Genomic DNA, 22,995 nt, shown 5'->3' on the forward strand with positions numbered 1-22,995 from the left:
AGTTTACGGAAATCTATAAAAAAATTTTACTTACAAAATTGTCATTGTCAGACATTTTGAGAAAATTTTTTTATAAAATTGTGCAACCAAACACCACCTAAAACTCCAGAAATATCGTAGATATTAGGGATGTAATTTCATAGTATAATTAACATAATATCTCCAATGAACTGTACTTATCGTATTTCCAATTCAATACTCCAGGAAAGGGAACCGCCTGATTTATTTTTGGTGAATTTGCTGTCAAAATAAGTAGCATAGATGCTTAAGTGGGCTGAAATTTGAAGTAACTTGTTTGGGCATATGCATAATTTAGGCTCAATATAGTAACAAATTTATAGATGATTAGAGGCATAAAATCTAGCTAGCCTACATTTTTTGCACAAATGAGCCCGTGCTTGGTTTGCGTATTGCTCTTTATATGATTTTTTTTTTTTTTTTTTTTTTTTTGNGAGTTTTGATCTTTATTTGATTTTTTTTTTTTTTTTTTTTTTGTGTGGTCATAATGTGGTAGCCTTTTGAATGGCATAATAGCATTTGAACGTGTCAGTCATAATATTGTTCAGAACTCTCGAGTAGAGAGCTACAACAAATGTAAAATGGTAATATACAAGCCTCACGCTAATGTACATCAAAACACATGATGTATACGCAACACACACCATACTCTTACTCCTCTCTGATCATATTCACATCAATCGTAGTCCTCAAGGTATTCAAATAATTATTTGAAAAAGAAATAAAAAAAAAGACTAAAAGAGATTATAATCTTGATCGTCGGATGAATTTCATAGGATTTAACCTTCCGCCAGGAGTAAAGTTATGCCTCCTATTCAATGACATGCCTGGTTTTATATCCCAACCTTCAACATTTCTCGGAACGCAAACATCAAAAAGGATTTGGCTGAGAACTCCATGGGGATTTATGCTTGGAAGCTGAACCGAGCTTGTATTTTGTTCATCGGCTGAAGAGTTTGCCTCTCTTGTTTCACTGAATTCCATTGAGCTCGGTAAGAAGAAATCATCAGCTGGCTCAATAGCAAGGCTCTTGTCTGGGTTTATTACAGTTCTGCGAGGATTACTGACTCGTTCTTTTCCTCGAGTTTCTTTAGCAAGCTGCTGTCTACTTGAATAGATGATAGTTACTTTGGCGAGGAACTCAGATACTGCAGCCTTGTATTCTGCTTCGTGGTACTTGTAATGAGCTATAGAAAAATGGGAGTTAGGTACTTGAAACATTACACAGACTGAAAAAAGTTTCGTAGTTAATTGAATTTATAAAACCCCAGAACCTAGGCACCATTTTGTAGCAGAAATGGTTCGAAAATTTGTTACTTCTGCAGCTGCGTCAATAGGTTGTTTAACAATTTGCTTGCATATAAGGTGTCACGCTAGTAGAAAAATTACTGGGAACCATGTGATTCTTAAATTTGTATGAAACCGCATTAAATTCTGGCATACCAAACAAAATGTGTTGCCTGGGTACTTCTATCGTAAGTACTTCTATCATGAAGTCGTACCTGTACCCGACACGCCCTACCGACACTTACTTGACACCCTTTAAATATATGCACACATTTATTCAGAGTGTACTCAATTATACAATATATGTTCAGAGTGTAAGTCATTTGTGTATTTACACCCGAACTATTATTGCACCCATCCATTTCAGCCATGTCCCGGTACCCTACCTTTTACAAATTTGCTATGTAACATACCCGCACCCTTGCCCGTATCCTTGCAACTTAGCAAACAAATAATGATGTTATTATCACAAGGGAAAAAGGTGCACCAGTCAAAATAAGTAGGCTATGGAGCATTGATTTAAGTCTGTAAAAACTCCATCAAAATTAACTAAATCTTCCAAGATGTACGGAGTAGAAAGTAAAAGGTGTATGCTTGCTGGCTTAAGAAACAAATCCTCATACTAGTATTCCATGTCTCTAAATAACTGTCGTTGCAATTGCTGTCCATTATAAATGGTATACCAACCGACTTAACAATCCATTATAAGCCAAAACCATTGATTTATGAGATTTATAGCTTGAGCTACTGTAGAATGAGTAGTAAATCAAATTTGTTCCTCTACACCCGAAGTTACTTTTTATGCTACAATATTTATTGTACTATAAACAGTAAATCAAATTTGCTCCTCCATACTTGAAGTTACTATTTATGCTACGGTATATAACTGTATTATAAATAGTAAAACAAATAAAATGTATTAAAACCTGGATCATTCTTAAAGTATAGAGGAGTAGATATGATTTCTAAATCAAATGTATTAAAACCTGGATCATTCTTAAAGTATAGAGGAGTAGATATGATTTCTAATTTTAAGCAAATAATAATTAAATCAAATGTATTAAAACTTAGAGGGAGGCAAGTTCAAAATGCAGTGCTTAAAAAGAGGGGGACGTGCTTTGCACGGGGTGCACACTAGTCCATTATAAGACAAAACCACTGATTTATGAGATTCATAGCTTGAGGAGCTTGCGTTTTGCTATTTTCTACCTTGAGTTTTCTTGTAAATGAGTAATCTGGTTGCTTTCTTCTCACAAGGAATCTTAGCCTCCAATTGTCACGTTTGTAAGTATGAAAACCATACTGCTCAATTATGTGTATATAGAGAAAGGGGACAGACCTGGGTCCTTGAGAAGATAAAATAAATCCAAGTAGGTGTTAGCTTAGAGCCCTAAACAACCTCTACCAAAAGCTCAAGCATTATTTGACATTTTACTCTTTTCTTTACACCCAGATTGGATGCAGGAGGAGGGAAAGTTCACCTCATTTTGGGATTTTTACTTTATTTTGGGTTGGTATGCTTGTGTGTGGTGGGAAGGTGGTTTTTTTGGGGGGGTTGGGGGGTGAAAAGTTCATCCCCATCAATGTGATTTGGACATTTGGTTCCCCTCCCCTCCCCAGCTCCCAATCAGAACCTTAAAGAACAAGACACTTAGATATTTAACCAAACATATATTTCCAGTTGCCTACCCTATTCAATTTGGGAATCAGAATCATGGTTTAAAATGTCAAAAACGAAGCATAAGGTGAATGCTAGTGTGCTTCATTTGCACCTAATATGTTACAACATACGCCTAGGGTTTGGGTGCCTCAAGACACATCTCACTGCACCTTTTTTAACATTGCTTAAAGTAAACGTACACACACACAAACATACACACGCATCTGCACTTCCTTAATCAGACATGCAAAGTTGCAAACACATGAATTAGTAATCCCAACTCTGTTGTTTGAAAAGGTCCTCTCTACTGCCATATATGAAAGGATTTAAAAAATTTATTCTTAACAATTTTTTTCTCGTGGGTTTTGTAGGATTAAAATTGAAATATGAATTCAGGTTCACATTTTAGATGTATTTAAAGCTAGTCTTTGCGATTCTTTCTGATCATATGCATTATGTGAGTATGGTACTAGCTATCACAGTGATGCAAAAGTGGTTGTGTGTAGTCAAAGACACACCTACATGAGGAGACGTGTTCCATTTCACAAGCTTAATGTCACCACCAAGGTCCCGCAAGCGTTGAGCAAAACTGCAGATAATTTGGTAGGGAGCAAGGTCATCATCTTTTGAGCAAAGTAGGAGAAATGGTCCCATGCTCTGTCATTCAAATTGTTTCCTTATGAATAAGAAAGTAAAAAAGTTGGAAATATTAATCTGAGTATGAGACGACATCCTTACAACTGAGGAGTACAGAGTCTGCCAATACTCGGCACGTTGTTCTTCAAATTTGTTTAGGAAGAAAGCATCAAGACCCGATACAAAGCCTCTTACCATCCAAGGTACTATTCTTGGTGGGTGAGACATTTTCAGGATGGATGGGTGAAGGAGATATTGAGTGCGTAAATCACTAGTGAAGTCTAGAGGACTTGAATCGTAAATTTGTCCACAGATACATTCCCTCACCAACTGATAATCATCCTGCAGTAAAAATTAAAACAAGATGAATAATTAGCTCTGAGAATTAGTGACTGTGAAGAATTAGTCGGTTAGGCGTTGTAAGACTTTAAAGCAAATTGTAATGAGTTTTAAGTCTAGAGATCAAGAGTACAACACATTGTATTGCTAAAGTCTATTGACAAGCGTGAACCGCATAATGATTGAATCTACAGGAAAATAATTCGAGACAAGACTGCTATTCAAGACGATAGAGATACATGCGTGGATGTTTTCATAGAACTCAAAGAGAAGATCCACAAAATACCCTTCAAAGAACTGTGTAGACATAAAATTTGGCATACCTTAGTAAGTCGTCTTTCAGAGTTTCCCTCAACCAACTGGAAAAAAATAATGCATTAGTTTCTCTATCAATCTAGAAATAGAGAAAGGAAACTCTCTCTACTCAATTATGTTTTAGCTCAACTCAAGGAACACACAAGAAAAGAAAGTAAGACCAGTGCAGTCTTGACTGTTCAATGCAAATTGAAAGACATACCTGTAGAACCTTATTCATGCAGCCTTTCGCTCCTGCAGAAAAAGATACTAGAACAATAGGTACCGGCCTCACGTTCACTTCCTGTTGACAAGAAAATATCAGGAAAAAAAAAGGTAATTGCCCAATGTTTACTTTCAGTCAGTTGAAGGTAGAAGAAAGGATGACAGTGTGTTCCCATTCATCTTGATAATAATTTTACTTCCACCACAAATTCTCAAAAGTGAGTCAGAAAATCTTCTATAATCACGTGAAGTTGACAAATTCATCGTGAAAATCTTGCACAACAGTCAACTTACCATCTAAAGATGATAGCCTCATTATTTGATCTGTGCATGTTGACAATGCAAACAAATGATCAGCCACCTCAAAATCAGAGTTACGAGATTTCAGTTTTCTTATTTCCCTCAGAAAAATTTAATTCACAAGACTGTCAAACAAAATTTAATAGGCTGATTGATGGCTAACCGTACAATTAGGACGTGCCAATCTATTAGAAGATTGACGATGACCAATCTGGATAAAGCAGATGGTTGCCACCCGTGTCATGCGGCTAAAGAAAATGCAAGGTGCCAATGAGGCCTGGCCCACTGGTAGAATGGGCTGCTGGGCTACTGAAGGTCCTACAACTATACTACAGCTGATGTTCATAAAATGCAGGGTGGAACATAATTTATGAAAATGCAGGTATGTGCATTCACAGCATATTAAGATATTACAAAATCATGGACCAATTATCACAATGAAAATAACCAAGTAAATACAATGTAAGAGGTACTAACCTTAACTAGCTCATTTAGAATCCCAGATGCTAGAGATAATGCCTTTCCGGGCCTAAATCTGCAAAAGACGATATATTTAGAGCTCAAGAAAATTTAAATTCTCAAGGAAAACAAACTGTAATGCTACCTCATATGAATCTGAACATGAGTCTAATAGCAGTCTTACTCATTTTAATCCCCTAGATCCAATAATCATCATCCTTGTATCAATTCATAAAGGTGTTTTGAGCATTTGTTGCACACAGTGACCACTACGGAAAAGATTGAGAGCAGTTATCTGCCGGTGTATATAGGGAAAATGGGGCTAGTTGTTGCACCAATTCCTTCACTGGTGAGCTGATGTCACGCGTATCTAGACCTTCTATTTAAACTTTGATATTTCTTTCTGCCAATACCCAAAAGAGGGAAAAAAAAGAGAGAACAAAGGGGAAAAACATCTCCAACAAAACCTTTATAAGATCCAGTCCTTCCCCTATTAAAATACACCCCCCCCCCCCCGCCCCACAAACCTCCTCATCTTCCAACAAGAGCCTTGATCACGAAGTCGGCGATGATGCCAGCCGCAGTCGAGGGCCCAATGACGATATAGGCGACGTTGTTGCGCTTCAAGGCAAAGTGAGGGGTAAGCAGCATAGTTTTGGCAACAAGTATAACAGATGAGATATTGGCAGTGGGGACAAAATAGGTTTTTAAAGATGGAGAGTGATACCAATGGCAAGGCAGCAAGGATCGGAAGGAGGAGGTGATTAGTTTGGGATCACGGGGTTGGGGAGGAAGAGACAGGTTCTTTTCGGATGAGTTGTTTGGAAGGGATTTTGGTAAATAACAGGATCAGAATATTTAAAATAAGACGAAGGGCTGAATGTGTATCACATCAGCACCCATGCAGGAGGCACCAGCCCCCCCCCCCCACCCCACCCCCAACACCTAGGGAAAAAACCCCACAACAATCCACTGTAGAAGGAAAGAGGTTGAGAAGAACCCAACAAGAGTATGACACTCTCGCAACTCTCAATGATGTTACCATCCAGGGGGGGGGGGGGGGGTGAGAGCATGCTCGACCACAGTTTGAAAGGAAGAAAGGGGTTGCGGAGCATCCCACGAGTATGTCACTTTAGAAAATCTCGATTATGTTATCCTTTATGGGTATAATACCTTTAGATGACTTTCATAAAAAAGATATATTATTTATGCATAGTCTCCAATACGTTATTGTTCATAGTGTAATATGCTCAAATTACTTTGCAATCTAAATTTTTTCACTGACAAATAATGACCAGAATTGACAACTAAGTTTTAGGAAACACCATGAAAGATGTTCACGGATTGGTTATTGTTCAAAGGGTTATAACTTGTATAAAATTGACAAGACCGAGAGAACAAATATACTTCATGAAGTAAGAGTTAATGTCGATCAAATTGGCAATGCAAGTTTCCTACATAGTCTGCACTCTGCAATATCAAAATCAAATTGTTAAGTCTAATGGTATGTTCTTCACAAACAAAACAGCAACTTACGAAGGGTACTCATTACAGGATTTGATGAACGGAACAGTAATTTCAATGATTATAAGCACTAATTTAAAAATATGAGATTAAAGGGACCAATGTGTAAAAACCCCTTAATAATATTATCATCTCTTTCTAAAACATGTATTTGCTATGGAAAAGGCATCAAGGGTACTTCCTTTACATCATCCTTTTCTTTGTAACTTCATTGGATCCTCTAGTAGGAAAAAAATTGTTTATCTCATAAACAGAAGGAAAAAAAAACTATGTTAACTTAATTAGATCCCCACTTGTCATAAGATGAATCGTCTCTTTCTAAAAATGTATTTGCTATGAGAAAAGGATATATCAACCACTGGATGCAATCGGACATAAAATACAACCACATCATTTTCTAGGTTTAACTACCAGGTGGACTTCCTCAATCCACCATCATCTTCTTCTAACTTGCAAACCATTCGCTTTACATTTTCAAAGAAAGATTTAAATTTCCCTTTGGTGGTAACTCATGTATCTAGTTTCTAGATCCTTACTCTACCTTATTTCTACTGTAGTGATACCATGAGTTGCTAAACATGTTCAAGAAACGCAATACAAGAAAGTATTACGAAAGATTTCCTCGACTAAGGCCACCCTGTAATTTCAGCTTTCAAACTTTAAATCAGCTCTTGACATCACAGATATACTTATCGTTCAACATAAATGATATCTGCTGCATATCCCATACATATATGCTTATGTGCACTCGCTGGTGTCTCTCTTCAAAGTTCCCAACATGTCAAGCCGTCAAGGAGTATTAATTAACTGTTTGAGGAAATCCCAACAAGCTATTCAGCACTGCAATTACAATCAATCAACTCCTCGCTGCATAAAAAAACATATTTTTCTCACAAGGATAAAAAAAAAAATTTATCATCCCTAAAATACCAATTCCACACAGTAACAAACTCAGACGGAGCTAGGATTCCACATAAATAAATCTAGCACCATAATAAAAATAAAAAAAACTACATAAAAAATCATCGGAAACTCTAAGCGCTTACAGAGTAAGAAGTTCGACGTGGCAAACGAGAGAATTCCATCCAAGAGATCCGTAGAGATCAACGTAGGGCTTCAAACTCCTCTCCTCGCTCCGTAACCAAGCGAACACCACCAGGATCCCTCTGCAACCTCCTCCCTCCTTCCTCCTCCCCCAATAGAATCGATCTCCGTTCCCCCACATCGAGCTAGGGTTTTTGCCTCCGACGATCGAAACCGTAGTTTCCACTGAATCTTATTCGAGGGGGAGAGATAAGGAGTCCTGGGAGAGGATGGTCGTCTACGCTTACGCTCTGCTCCACCCTTTTTATTTTTTTTTTTTTTTAATAGCGCGCTGGATTGGGTTGCGTGCTAAAATGCGCGAAGCGCGTGTGCTGGAGAGGCGTACGATGGGGATGGAGGGGATAAGGCTTTCCGAGCTAAAACGAGCGCTGATGATGCCATAAAATGGATATATACCCTTGAGTGCGCATCGTGGCGCAGTTTAGCGGGGGACCGGGTCGCGGGTACACCCGTGCGCATTATAGACGCGCACGTGCTGCTGATCATGTTCCTAAAAAGCTAACAGAATCCCGCATAAGCTTAGTGGCTGTTTGGTTCACTTCCATAAATTTATGGAAATGGATTCCAAGACAAATAATCATTTCTAAAAAAAAAATTGGATATCAAAGGAATCTATAATTTGTGTTTGATACGGAATGATAAAGTAAAGAATAGAAAAACATATCAAAAACTCATGTTTGTTTTATTGCCAAATAATTTAGGGAGTTGTGAGAGGAAATGATGAGTTGTCACATGGTTGTCAGCTTTCTAGCCCAATTCCGAACTAAAAAAGAGGAATTGGGCTTTTCATAAATTGGGCTGCCATGTCAGCTTTTAAGAAATATATTCTTAAAAAAAGTTAAACCAAATGGCAGTTATAAAATCCTATAATGTCAAAAAAAAAACCTACTTTTTGTTCCAAAATTGTAGGATTTCTAAAAATTTGGCCGAACCAATAGCTGCGCTGAGGCAAGATTTGGAGTCGGAACAATTTTGATTCGAAAATTTATGGGATAGAGTTTTCTTCTTGGTCGTCGGTTTAGCTTTGGATATTGCTTCCAGCTAGATTTAGCTTGGTTTTCTCCATTTTCTGAGTAACCAATTCTTAAATAAATAAATAAGACTAAAATTATTCCTCAAGAAAATTTAACAATTATTAGAAAAGAAGAGGAAAGTAAAAGAGAGTAAAAGAAGTTGTTTACTGAACCAAAATATATACAGAATGATAGGCGGAAAGCAAGAGGATAATGCATCATGCTCACATAAGTTTTTGTTAGGAATTAATTGGTTTGTTTTTGTGCTATCACAAATTTGATAAAAATAATCCTAAACAAGAAAAAAAAATTATGGGCATGTGGACTTGTCAGAATCCCAGTATTCTTTCCCTCTTTATGATTAAGTCATCATCGAGATGCAAAAGAATTAGGGCAAATTCTCTTTTTTAGTGTTCTAGACAACTCCTCTATCACAATAAGAACCAAACAGGCTTACCCAACAAATTTTCTTTTTTTGTTTTGATAACTCGGCATGGAATTGAACCTAGGACCGTAGGAGCATTGCTAGAACACTCAACCATCCGGATCTATATAGTCTTACCCAATAAATTTTTTAATGACATGTGGATGTACAAGTCCTAATATTCTTTCTCAATGTAATTAAATTATAGTCAATAAAAATGTTATAACCCCTGAATTACTATAGAGAAGTCGACATGTATCTTACACTACGCCTAATCGAATTTGTTTTGGTGTTTTCAATCACCTAAGTACGACCATTTGCTAACAACGGATAGCTGCACTTCTACATGTAAATGCTCCAATCCAAATTGGGGGCCGAAGACCAACAAGGGCGACAACTCAGTCGACTCGCCGAGTCGACATTCCCTCATGTCTACTCGAAAGGCGGTACTGTAGGCTGTCTAAAAACATTACAGATAGCTGATCCCCATCAAACACCAATGATGAAAGTTACAACCTGACGGCTTCCACATCAACAACTCGACAATGAAAGTTACAATCAGACGACTTTAATGACAACAGACGAAGGCTACAATCTAAAGATTTTCACGTAGATCGATAAGGGTTATAATTCAACGACCGTTACGACAACCGATGAAAGCTCTGATCAACAGCCTTCATAGCGGGAAATTACAATCTGACGATTCTCACACTTCAAGGATCTAGAGCGAAGATTACAAAATGACGATCTTCACAACGCTCTAACAAAAGAGATTGGAAGTCAATATCTCTTTTGATCCAAACGCATAGCTCATTGCTGCATTTTCAGCCCAAAACGCAGGGTTCATCGCTGCATTCCATATCCAAACGCAGAGCTCATTGTTGCATTTTTAATCCAAAATGCAGGGTTCATCGCTGCGTTTCAGATCCAAACGCAGAGCTTATTGCTGCGTTTTCAGTTCAAAACGCAGAGCTCAACTCTGCATCCCACGATCAAGACGCAGAGTTCATTCCAAAATGCGAATTTCGTGTTTGACTGGTTCAAACAGAACCTGAACGGTTTCAAAACCGTTTTCCCACTTAATGGGGGCAGTTATACCCCATAAACCCTTATTAAGGAGAAATTTAAGGGGACGGTTACACCCCTTAAACCTCTATAAATAGTGGGTTTCACCGCTGGATCTAAAAAAGGAAGGATCGGAGCTGGGGGAGAGGAGGCGATCTTGAAAAGAGGATCTTTCTAATCGGAATTTTAGAGAAGAAGTCCAGCATTCATCATTGTTCAACCGAGAGCATTTTCAATTTTAGCAACAAGGAGTTTATTCTTGCCTTGAAACTGATTTTCGGTTAAATTAATCAACTCTTTTACAAAGTTTTAACTCGCTCTTAGTTCTAAAACTCGTTAAGAGTTATTTTTAAACTTGTCACGCAAGTTCTCCTCAATGTCAATCAAGAGGAAGATATCATGTTCCAACGAGGTGAAGTGTTCGGATCGTCAACGGAAAACAAACTTGACACGAACATTTAGGGAGGCATTCTATCGACACCAAGAAGAACCTAGGTTAAACAAAGGGAAGGGTCTTCGATCGAGTGTCCTCCTCAGCCGCCTCCTTGAGCCACCTCTCGGACTCAAGCTCCCCCTCCAAAGAAGTTAGCCGGCTGTCCCTGTAGGCATCGAAAATTGCCTATAGGTCTCCACGAACGGTTCAGTGTTAAAGAGCGACGATGAACGTCACTATCCGATCCACAGGAGTCTAATTGACGTTAATGAACGACTGAAGTAAATCAACGAACTACGTGAGCTGATAGGATTTCGGAACAACGAAGACCCGTGTAGGCATCGAAAATTGCCTATAGGTCTCCACGAACGATTTAGTGTTAAAGAGCGACGATGAACGTCACTATCCGATCCACAGGAGTCCAATTGACGTTGATGAACGATTGAAGTGAATCGACGAACTACGTGAGCTGATAGGATTTCGGAACAACGAAGACCCGGACCAATCGGGAACCCGGCAATGTTCACAAAAAGGACAATGCCCTTCATGTCTCGATCACTCTATAGGAAAAGCCTAGACACCCCAGGGGTGTCTCAGCCAAGCCGAGACACCCCAGGGGTGTCTAGGCTTTTCCTAGACACCCCAGGGGTGTCTAGGCACCCTAGATGCTCCCATTGCCTATAAATAGCCCCCCTTATGCCTCATTTTTGAACATCTGGATTTTGGGAGAAGTTGGCGAAGCCCTGCTGCAGTGAAGAGTGGTCGAGCGCTTCAACAGAGGAGAGGTCTTCATCAGAGTCTTCATCACCCGTCTCCCCCTTTCCTTAGTATTACCCTTCGCCGGTAATCACTAAGAAGAGCAGATATCTCGTTTTAGCCGAGATAGACGCTTCAGGCTTCTAGATCTCACGCGGATCGACGAAGCTCTGTCCGATTTTTCAGAACAGATCTGAGTGCCAGGTGGTCCACGGATATCGTCGTCCCCGTCACAGGCAAAAGACCCACGCAAGCAGAAGACCGATAAACGATCTCTGCGTTTGTTTTGACGAGAGTTGTAACTTTTGTTTTCATTGTGTAAAAGTCTTATAAAAAGACAATCTTTTTTTGATTTCATTGTAACGACTAAAGTTGTAATGAATACAGCAATGAATACAACAATTTTCGACGCAAACAAGCTGGCGACCACAGTGGGAGCCAACGGCCTCGCTGCCGAGGCCGTCGTGACGCAACCGGCATTCAAGATCCGGGTGAATGAAGAGATCGAATACGAGTTCGATCAGCAAAAGTTCGAAGAAGGCCTCTCTTCCTCCTCCTCCAGATCCGCCTCTCCGAACAGGCGCAGGAAGGCATCCTCTTCCAGAAATGTTCGCAGAACCTTCGGCTCGAAGATCCAAGATCCCATTGCCCCCGCTGCGCTTGCACCACGCGACGTCCCCGCGTCGTCCAACGTGGTCGAGACCGCAGATCCGAACTCCTCCTCCGCCGAGGAGATGGCTTCTGAAGACGCTCTAGCATTATCAAAGAGAGCACGCCAAAGACGGCGTCAACGCCTTGCTCGTCAGTTGGCCAAGGCTTTGGAGCCAATGGACGGGATCCGCTATGATGTGGATCTAAAATCCAGGCAACGCCGGGAACAACAACGGCGAACAACCAACTCCTCCTCCAAAACAGAAACGAACAAGTGGGTTCGTGTCAAGAGGACCCGCTCCACCCTCGAGGAGCGAATCAAGAAGCGCCGCACCTTGCTTGCACATGCCCGAGCCCTTATGCGAAAAGCACGAGAAATGCAAAAAGAAGAGGCAGTTAAGAGATCGCCGAGATCCAAGCGAGTTTGGGTGCCAAAAGCCAAATCAGCGCCTAAGACAAAAGCAGGTGACGTTGCTCTCCAGCCTTCGTCAACTTCAGGTCCCGAATCTCCGTTAAAGCCACACCGCAGTGTGGATTTCACCAAGCTTAGGATTCCTCTGAAGGATCGTATCGGCGCTCTACCCGAGAATCGAGGAAAAGCGCTTGATAAGGAAAGCTGGAGATCATTGAACGAGCTTCAAGCCAACATCCGGACTGGGGGTCGTATACGACCTCCTAACGGATGGGTTTCTGCAACGGCCCGCTTGGCGGTGCGTGCAAAAAATCAGGAGCCCGTTAAAGTTTCACCCTCACAAAGGTGTGATTCCAAACGTGTGACTCCCGTAGATGCCAACAAGGCAATGTTTACTCAGAGGAAAACGCGTCAGACAGACGAACGCGTTATACCTGAGAATTCATGTGAGCAGCCGATAGGTTACTCCGACCGCAACGTCGATGAGTTGTACTATCGGGCTTTGGGTACGAAAATCTCGAAAGAAAGGTACCCGAGAAACGGACTCTCATTGTCCGTATATCAAAATTATTAGGGCAGTATTATCAACATGTAGCTGCCCCAAGACCGCTCCGCAGAGGGTCTCGATATTCGAGGGAATCTTCGATGGAACAACGTAGCCCAAATCAGGGTATTTCCACCAAAGAGGATCGGCTGCTCGAGATGATGAATTCCCAAAAGTTACCATCAACATGGTCAACAAGGGAAAATCTCCAATTGTTTCAAGTGGTTCCGACCCTAATTTCTCTCCAAGAAGCAGAGTCAATTCGGGAATAGCTCAGCTTCAGCCAGAAGCCGTCGGATATAACGATCACTATGGGATCCATGAAGGAATCCATTCCGATGACAAACTCTCAGATTCTTATTCCGCACTCGCCTCCGACGATACAACGTCTAGCACAGGGCAAGCTCGAGAAGTGTTCATGGTCAACACCCAGCAAATAGCCAAAATCATTGAGGATGCTCTAGCCAAGCAGAAAGAAGCATTCAAAATCGAAATGGAAATGGCTATGCAGGAGATGAGACAAATGCACGACCAACAAATCCGAGCTTTGTCAAATCAGCTAGTTGAATCCAGCCGTCGCACCCAGAACGCCGTAGTTGACAGCGATCCGGAAGTGGACGAAATCATCATGGCCGACGCACCGCCCAAAAATACTGGGGGTGACCCCACTAAAAATAACGACGCTGGGGGTGGACCCACCAATGATGATAACACTGGGGGTGGTCGTATTATTCCTCTCGAAAATTGTCCAAAACAGGATATAGATGAGGCCGAAAAGATAAAGGATCTCGAAAGGAAAATTGACGCCCTGATGTCTGCTCGAGAGGTGAAGAAGACCGGCATTCCGTGTCCTTACCCAAGAGAATGGGAATCGATTCCGTATCCGGCGAAGTTCAACCTGATCAACTTCACGCCATTCGACGGAAAGGGTTCCCCCACTCAGCATCTGATTTATTTCAAGTCCCACTTGGGGGTGATCTCTGGTAACGAGCCTTTGATGGTTCGGTCGTTCGTTGGCACCCTTCGCGGGCCCGCCTTCGATTGGTACCGCCGCCTCAAGCCCGGAAGCATCAACAGCTGGGAGGACCTGGAAAGCATGTTCCTCACTCATTTCTTCGATGATGACGCCGAAGTGTCGATCAGGACACTCTTCGATGAGAAACAAAAAGGCGGAGAGTCGGTGGATACCTTCATCAAACGCTTTCGCAATCAGGCAATGAACTGCAAGGATCCCGTCACGGAGGAGTTCGTCTTGCAGACCTATCATAATAATTTGTCTATTAACATCTTGGATGTTATGGGAGTAGAGCCGCTCAAGACATGGAAAGAGTTGAAGGTGCGCGGAGAACAGGCCGAACGCTTCCTCAGAAGGAGGAAAACCGAGAGGAGCCAACCGATGGTTAACCCCCTGAATTCGAGTCTCGTACCTCATGATGAAGGGGACGCACCTGCAACAGTTATTGATGTTAATCAAACGTCACAACAGCAGTTCTGAAGACAACAGAAAAATTCGGATCCGAGGCTCCAAAATGAATATTCCTTCAAGGACGAAGACATTCCCGCCATCTTCGAGTCTCTTCTCGAAAACAACAAAATCAAACTTCCGCCCATCATGAATCAGGAGGAAGCTGACGATCCTGCAAATCCGAAGTACTGCGCGTACCACAGGAGGATCCTTCATCCCACCAAGGCTTGCTTTACTTTAAAGAATAGCATCCAAACCTTGGTTGAAGCCGGCGTTATAACGCTAGGATAAGCCAATTAAGAACGGCAATACTCCGAAGAGTATACGAGTATAAACTGCTTCTCGATACTCCAAAGAGTATACGAGTATAAACTGCTTCTCAACACTCCGAAGAGTATACGAGTATAAACTGCTTCTCAACACTCCGAAGAGTATACGAGTATAAACTGCTTCTCAATACTCCGACAAGTATAAGAGTATAAACTGCTTCTTAACACTCCGAAGAGTATATGAGTATAAACTGCTTCTCAATCCTCCGACCGGTATAAGAGGTTAAACTGCTCCCTGATACTCCAATAGGTATATGAGTCTAAACTATTTCCTACCATTGACGGGAAGTTCCTGGAAGATATTACGCTAATATTCTTAAGGATAACCCGGTCGGATAACAAAGTCAAACCCAGTTCCAAGAGAGAAGCTGGGGGTGGGTAATCCAATGTATCGGGGAGTTCCCGGAAGAATACCACATGGGTATTCTTAGGGATAACCCAATCATTGTAGAATTGATGAATAAGAAATTCACATTCGAACTCTGAAGGTCAGAATGTCTCTTCTTATTTTCATCAAAAATTCTCTAACTCTTAGATGAGATCTAATCCTCTGATAGGTTAATCTTTCCTCACCAAACCATCCGTTGATCTAATTAAATGACAGTGGATCCACCAACATTTCCATATGCCAGTCATTGGCATTTCTCAGACTCAACATGTTAGGTCATAATCACCTAGCATTAAAGTCTCCCTTCAAGTGATAATACGAGTTGGCACTTTCTTTGCTACCCGTATTCCACTTTCTTTGCCTTCTGGTCAAACCTATAAAAGTTAGGGCCAAAGCCAAATTCCTCTCTTGATTCCTTCCGTGAACGAGAGGTCCACTTGGAACAGTCAAACCTATAAAAGTTAGGATTGTTCCCGATCTCGCTTAGTCAAGCCTACAGATAGTCAAGACTAAGGTCGAGTCATTCATTTTCGATAAACGAAAATCTACCTTTGTCCCCTTTTCCACCAAACCTATAAAAGTTAGGGTTGAAATTGGGTTTCCTCCTCAATGAATGAGGGGTTCTTTGGGTTCAAATGACCAATCCTATAAAAGGTAGTGTCGTTCGAACTTTTCCGATTCTCGGAGTGGAGATCCCACTCTTAGTTTCATCCTTCCGGATTCTGGGGGTGGAGATCCCACCTCGAGTTTCCTTTCCAGCTGAAGATAGAATATAAAATTCATCCTCTTCAGCGCCGGGAGATAGAATATAAAACTCTTCCTCTCCTCGGACCTTCCGATTCTAATTGACAGTGGGTCCACCAAAAATGTCCATCTGGCCCTCTTGACTCTTTCCATAGACAAGAGGTCCATTTTCATTTCGGAGTCCCCTTTCGATAAACGAAAGAACTCCCCTCCTTTCTCTTTGGTTAAACTTTTTTATAGTTATAATCAAAGTTGAAATTTCGCTTCGATAAACGAAGAATTCATCTTTCGATCAGATAACCAATCCTATAAAAGGTAAGTTTATCTAGATCTTCCAGATTCTCGGAGTGGACACCCCACTTCTAGTTTCTTCCTCGCTGGAAATAGAATATAAAATTCTTCCTTTCCAGAATCAGGGAATAGAATATAAAATTCTTCCTTCCTTGTTTTCGGGTTCGCCTTCACCCTAAAAGAAGACCGGGAAATAGAATATAAAATTCTGCCTTTCCCGCATCGATCTTTTCCGAAATTTATCAATTTAGGATTCATCCTAGGAAGTTTATCCCGAATCCTAAGCAGGGATAAGTCTGCGCCTAACACGCGCTGCCGGTTTAGTCTTTTTCCGTAGAAAAAGACACCAGAGTTCGATTCTGGGGTATTCTATCCTGAAACCTAAGCAAGGATAAGTCTGCGCCTGACACGCGCTGCCGGTTAGTTCTTAACCGTTTAAAAAGAACACCCGTTCACATATTCAACATTGTGACAGGTTGTTATTAATAACACCAGAATCCATGCCTTACACGCATGGGGAATTTCATCCTGAATCCTAAGAAAGGATATACCGACGCCTAACACGCGTCGCCGGTTTAGTCTTTCTCCGAAGAAAAAGACACCAGAGTTCGATTCTGGGGAATTTTATCCCTAAGCCTAAGTAGGGATAAGTCAGCGTCTAAAACACGTTGCTGGGTAGCCTATTCCCATAACAATGGTGAAGTCTACGTATTCGAAGTCGTAGCATCAAGTCTAAGGGAGTTTATTCCCTTAGCACAATGTCACATGCGGAACGGATTTAGACAATCCGCGTGCTAGCCCGACTCAAACGGTAGTCGGTAAAGGCTAATCAAATCCGTTAAAGGCTGGGGGTTAGCCAAAAATCCTAAAGTCAACACCTAACACGTGTCGCCGGGTAGTCTATTCCCGTGAGAAAGATGAAGTCCGTATTCAATATCGTAGCACTAAGAGCGTTAACTCTCTTAGCACAACGTCACATGCGGAACGGATTTAGATAATCCGCATGCTAGCCCGACTCAAACGGTAGTCGGTAAAGGCTCATCAAACCCGTTGATGGCTGAGGGTTTGCCGAAAATCCTATAAGTACGAGAGTCACTGACGCATCAGCTTCATTAGTTGGTCTCGTGACTTGAGCATCCAACGACATTCGAAACCCTAGGGTCAACGCCGGTCAACGCGTAACCCTAGGTCAACGCCAGTCAACGCGTTGCAACCAGAGTCAACGTTTGACGATTCGAAACCCTAAGGGTCAACGCCGGTCAACGCGTAACCCTAGGTCAACACCAGTCAATGCGTTGCAACCAGAGTCAACGTTTGACGATTCGAAACCATAAGGGTCAACGCCGGTCAACGCGTAACCCTAGGTCAACGCCAGTCAACGCGTTGCAACCAAAGTCAACGTTTGACGATTCGAAACCCTAAGGGTCAACGCCGGTCAACGCGTAACCCCAGGTCAACGCCAGTCAACGCGTTGCGACAAAAGTCAACGCACGACAAATCATAAACCCTAGGGTAGACGCCGGTCAACGCGTAACCCTAGGTCAACGCCAGTCAACGCGTTGCAACACAAGTCAACGTTCGACGATTCGAAACCCTAAGGGTCAACGCCGGTCAACACGTAACCCTAGGTCAACGCCAGTCAACGGCGTTGCAATCAGAGTCAACGTTTGACGATTCGAAACCCTAGGGTCCACGCCGGTCAACGCGTAACCCTAGGTCAACGCCGGTCAATGCGTTGCGACAAAAGTCAACGTTTGACGATTGAAAACCCTAAGGGTCAACGCCGGTCAACGCGTAACCCTAGGTCAATGCCAGTCAACACGTTGCGATCAGAGTCAACGTTTGACGATTCGAAACCCTAGGGTCAACGCCGGTCAACGCGTAACCCTAGGTCAACGCCAATCAACGCGTTGCGATCAGAGTTCAACGTTTGACGATTCAAAACCCTAGGGTCAACGCCGGTCAACGCGTAACCCTAGGTCAACGCCAGTCAACGCGTTACAACCAAAGTCAACGTTTGACGATTCGAAACCCTAAGGGTCAACGCCGGTCAACGCGTAACCCTAGGTCAACGCCAGTCAACGCGTTGCAACACAAGTCAACGTTCGACGATTCAAAACCCTAAGGGTCAACGCCGGTCAACGCGTAACCCTAGGTCAACGCCAGTCAATGCGTTGCAACCAAAGTCAACGTTTGACGATTCGAAACCCTAAGGGTCAATGCCGGTCAACGCGTAACTCTAGGTCAACGCCAGTCACCGCGTTGCAACACAAGTCAACGTTTGACGATTCGAAACCCTAAGGGTCGACGCCGGTCAACGCATAACCCTAGGTCAACGTCGGTCAACGCGTTGCGACAAAAAATCAACACACGATGATCCAAAACCCTAAGTCAACACAATGTGACGGAGGTAGTTCAAAGTCAATTCAATGACACGAGCCAAACTCAATACATCAGCTGCAGACTCGAGACTCCAACGACGGCCAAGCGATAAACGCAGCGTCGGAAGAACTTCGGTTATTCGTCAAAGCATCGAATAGACCGAAAATCGAAGGAGCCAAGAGTTGAAGCTAACTACAGGTCTTTACGCCGACTGAAGGCTAGACCAATCACATCCAAAGTATTCCAGCCTCTTCTATAAAAGAAACGAGTCTGGAACGCTTTGGAGGGGGTATCTATAGGCATCGAAAATTGCCTATAGGTCTCCACGAACGGTTCAGTGTTAAAGAGCGACGATGAACATCACTATCCGATCCACAGGAGTCTAATTGATGTCGATGAACGACTGAAGTAAATCAACGAACTACGTGAGCTGATAGGATTTCGGAACAACGAAGACCCGTGTAGGCATCGAAAATTGCCTATAGGTCTCCACGAACGGTTTAGTGTTAAAGAGCGACGATGAACATCACTATCCGATCCACAGGAGTCCAATTGACGTTGATGAACGATTGAAGTGAATCGACGAACTACGTGAGCTGATAGGATTTCGGAACAACGAAGACCCGGACCAATCGGGAACCCGACAATGTTCACAAAAAGGACAATGCCCTTCATGTCTCGATCACTCTACAGATAATCCAACCACCAGAGCAGATCGAACTCTTCGTCAAGCTTCCAACGCACTTTGAATCACTCAAATCCGAGTTCGGACGAAGAATTTACGGCGAAAACAATCAACCATACGCAACGGAGCGTCTCAGGCTAAGTTGGGACACCCGGGGTGTCTCGGGAAAGTCGAAACACCCCAGGGGTGTCTCAACGGAGCGTCTCAGGCTAAGTTGGGACACCCGGGGTGTCTCGGGAAAGTCGAAACACCCCAGGGGTGTCTAGGCACCCTAGATGCTTCCATTGCCTATAAATAGCCCCCCTTATGCCTCATTTTTGAACATCTGGATTTTTGGAGAAGTTGGCGAAGCCCTGCTGCAGTGAAGAGTGGTCGAGCGCTTCAACAGAGGAGAGGTCTTCATCAGAGTCTTCATCACCCGTCTCCCCCTTTCCTTAGTATTACCCTTCGCCGGTAATCACTAAGAAGAGCAGATATCTCGTTTTAGCCGAGATATACGCTTCAGGCTTCTAGATCTCACGCGGATCGACGAAGCTCTGTCCGATTTTTCGGAACAGATCTGAGTGCCAGGTGGTCCACGGATATTGACGTCCCCGTCACAGGCAAAAGACCCACGCAAGCAGAAGACCGATAAACGATCTCTGCGTTTGTTTGAACGAGAGTTGTAACTTTTTTTGTTTTCATTGTGTAAGAGTCTTATAAAAAGGCAATCTTTTTGTTTCATTGTAACGACTAAAGTTATAATGAATACAGCAATGAATACAACAACTTTCTCCGCAAACAGTCCCGCTCAGAGGTTCCTTGCTGGATGCTGCCTACCTCACCCTTTAGCTGGGCCACTTCGCTGCGGAGCTTCCGATCAAAGCTGCTTGCTTGGTGCTATGGGATTAGATCCCTTTAAGGAGCCTTTCTGTCACGCCCCGCTTCCCAAAATACACGGGAACCGGGACGTGAACAAGCTCGCGACGTATTAGATTGAGAAGAAATATACTCTACTTTTTTTTCTCTTTTCTTTTCTTCTCAATCCAATACGCTAAGCGTCTGGAAATAAATATAATGCGAAGTCACAGGTCCCCAATCACAATCAGTAAGAATATAATAGACAAATGAATATCATCCGAGACATAATATTCGGGTCAAACATGCCCTTATACAAATATGAACAAATGAATACTAAAAAGATACAAAATACACTGATCAAATAGAAATGGAAGGTAGTACAAAAGAAAACGGAGGGCCAATAACTAAGCTTCAGCTTCTTCTGCTTCGTCTGCAGGGCACTCCTGCTGAGAATCATCTGGCTCCTAATGATCTCCCAGCTGAACCTGTTCTTCATCTAAGTCTGACGTACACCAGAGAAAACAGGTGTACGTCAGGTGCATGGCGCACGGCAAGACCCGACCCCACAAAGAAAATAGAACGAATGGAAATCCAATACGAAAAACGATACGATAACAGAAACAACAAAAGAACGTACAATTGAAATCCACAAATCAACATGAAAATACTACTAAATTATGATAACAATAACCATCCAGAATCGATCATGTAACGAATCAGCTAGCGATCAATATAATCATCCAAATCACAAGGGCATACACTAGATGGAATTAATACTTAAAAATCTACAACAAGAGACGTAGTACGTCGAGCGAAATAATCCAAACAAGGAAACCCTCATGTATATACCATATGTCTCAAATTATAGATAATTAAATATTAATCCCGATCTATGTGTGAAAAGAAGTATAACTGACCTACATCTCACAAGAATCATACTTAGCCAAGAATCGAGGTCATGTAACTAACTATCCCATCACTCATCTCAAATAATCAACAATCGCAATATCACTGCTCCTCAGACCCACCCCAGGCCGACACAAGGCACTGGCGCGAGCCTGGAAAATACATCAACAATCTCATATCACTACACCTCAGACCCACCCCAGGCCGACACAAGGCGCTGGCGCGAGCCTGGAAAATACATCAACAATCTTATATCACAACTCCTCGGACCCACCCCAGTGACTACACAAACTTCACCAGCGCGAGCCCGGAATATTCATCAACAATCACATATCACAACTCCTCGAACCCACCCCGGTGACTACACAAACTTCACCAGCGCGAGCCCGGAATATACACTAACAATCCTAACCACTCACATAGACCAAGACTTCTCATCCCAATTCTCGTAATTACAGGTCAACTACACACGGGATTCTAGATCCTAACTGTGTCATACAGGTCACTATAGTCATAAACTCCTAATGATTCTTAATCACAACATGGAGCAATCAATCAATGCAACTAATCATGTGTAATAATATCATAATATTTCAGATAATCAAAATAAGAATTATAAATCATAAACAGCAGCTACATAATCAGAAAATAATCTTTTTCTAAATTTAATTCATTTTAAATTATTTCGCTTAACAATTAATCTAAACTAATTCATTTTCCAAAATAAGTTTTTTTTAAATTATTATAATTATCTAAAAATGATTCTTTTGCCCAACTAAATTCTTTTAATTCATTATAATTATTCTGAAAATATCATTTATCATATTACCATGATATAATTAATATTCTTCAGCAAACAATCACACGCAGATAAATAAGTCACAATTAAACTACGCAAACGATTCATAATAATGTAAATATTCAACTACGAAACAAGGAGAGCAGGATCTTGCCTCAGGGTTTCGTCGAACGAATCGACATTGACGACGCGGGTCAGATCCAACGCGGGACTGTCGGAGACAGGTTTGGTTGTTGGCGACGTCGACAGTGAGGTGAGGACAGCGGCGCTGTGAGGAGGCCGACGGTGGGGCGATGCGGGTCTGGACGACCGGCGGTCAGGGAGGAGAACTCGCGGGGCTTGGCTGACGGTGAACGGCGGGGAGAGAGGGAGGCCGATGGGGGCTGGGGGTCGCAGGGGTTTGAGCGGGTCTGGTTCGGTGCTTGAGGAAGAAGAAGAAGGAGAGAGAGAGCGTGATTTTCTTTGGGGTTGAAGAGAATAAATGGAGAGAGAGAGAGAGCAGGGAATTAAAATAATAAGGAGGGTTGAGCTGTCGAATTGTGAGAGGGAGAGAGAAAAAGGAAAGTGTGGGAGAGAGAGAGAAATTACGGGAGAGAAAATCAAGTGGGTGTAAAAGGTAGGATTAAATGTGATTGATTGAGAAATAAATTAGGGAAAAATATGGAAGGAATTCAAATGGGAAAAAAATAAGAGAGGGAAAATTTGAAAATCTCACCTAATATTCTGAATTATTTTAATAATCAATAATCAACCAAAAATCTTTTTATTAATATTTATATACTACTGTACTATACTTAAATTTACATTAATAATAACAAGGTCATTAATAATATTAATCACCAAATGATTATATATAAAAATCACTAAACCGTAAATTAATATTTAGCAGAATTAAAAATACAAGACTATATATTTTATTATTTATTTATTTTGAAAACTCAGAAAATTCTAGAATTTAGGAAAAGTATTAATAAAATATAATATAATATTTTAAATACTAGAAAATTTTATTGAAATACGTA

At 41.8% G+C, this 22,995-nt stretch overlaps 1 protein-coding gene across 3 annotated transcripts; it reads right to left on the minus strand.

Moving 5' to 3' along the window:
• On the minus strand, positions 517 to 8,180 carry LOC109844670. 3 transcript variants are annotated; one of them, XM_020413787.1, is made up of 7 exons: positions 7,789 to 8,180; positions 5,237 to 5,294; positions 4,458 to 4,538; positions 4,264 to 4,299; positions 3,704 to 3,943; positions 3,484 to 3,622; positions 517 to 1,205 (listed from the first exon to the last, which is right to left on the minus strand). In XM_020413787.1, the coding sequence occupies exons 1-7, from the start codon at positions 7,965 to 7,967 to the stop codon at positions 763 to 765; spliced, it is 1,176 nt and encodes a 391-aa protein (XP_020269376.1). In that variant the 5' UTR covers positions 7,968 to 8,180; the 3' UTR covers positions 517 to 762. The 3 variants fall into 3 exon arrangements, with proteins under 3 accessions (XP_020269376.1, XP_020269378.1, XP_020269377.1); XM_020413789.1 differs by lacking the exon at positions 7,789 to 8,180 and adding an exon at positions 4,754 to 4,783 and having other exon boundaries at positions 5,237 to 5,269; XM_020413788.1 differs by lacking the exons at positions 5,237 to 5,294; positions 7,789 to 8,180 and adding exons at positions 4,754 to 4,783; positions 4,928 to 5,224.

This window comes from Asparagus officinalis, chromosome 6 (genome assembly GCF_001876935.1).
Source record: "Asparagus officinalis chromosome 6, Aspof.V1, whole genome shotgun sequence".
Lineage (NCBI taxonomy): Eukaryota > Viridiplantae > Streptophyta > Magnoliopsida > Asparagales > Asparagaceae > Asparagus > Asparagus officinalis.

Excerpts from the sequence above, each read along its gene's own strand:
- LOC109844670 (XM_020413787.1), bottom strand. The coding sequence starts at position 7,967 with ATGTGGGGGAACGGAGATCGATTCTATTGGGGGAGGAGGAAGGAGGGA. Across the intron at positions 5,295-7,788 it reads CACGTCGAACTTCTTACTCT|ATTTAGGCCCGGAAAGGCAT; the intron begins GTAAGCGCTTAG and ends CGTCTTTTGCAG. Across the intron at positions 3,944-4,263 it reads CTGAAAGACGACTTACTAAG|GATGATTATCAGTTGGTGAG; the intron begins GTATGCCAAATT and ends TTTTTACTGCAG.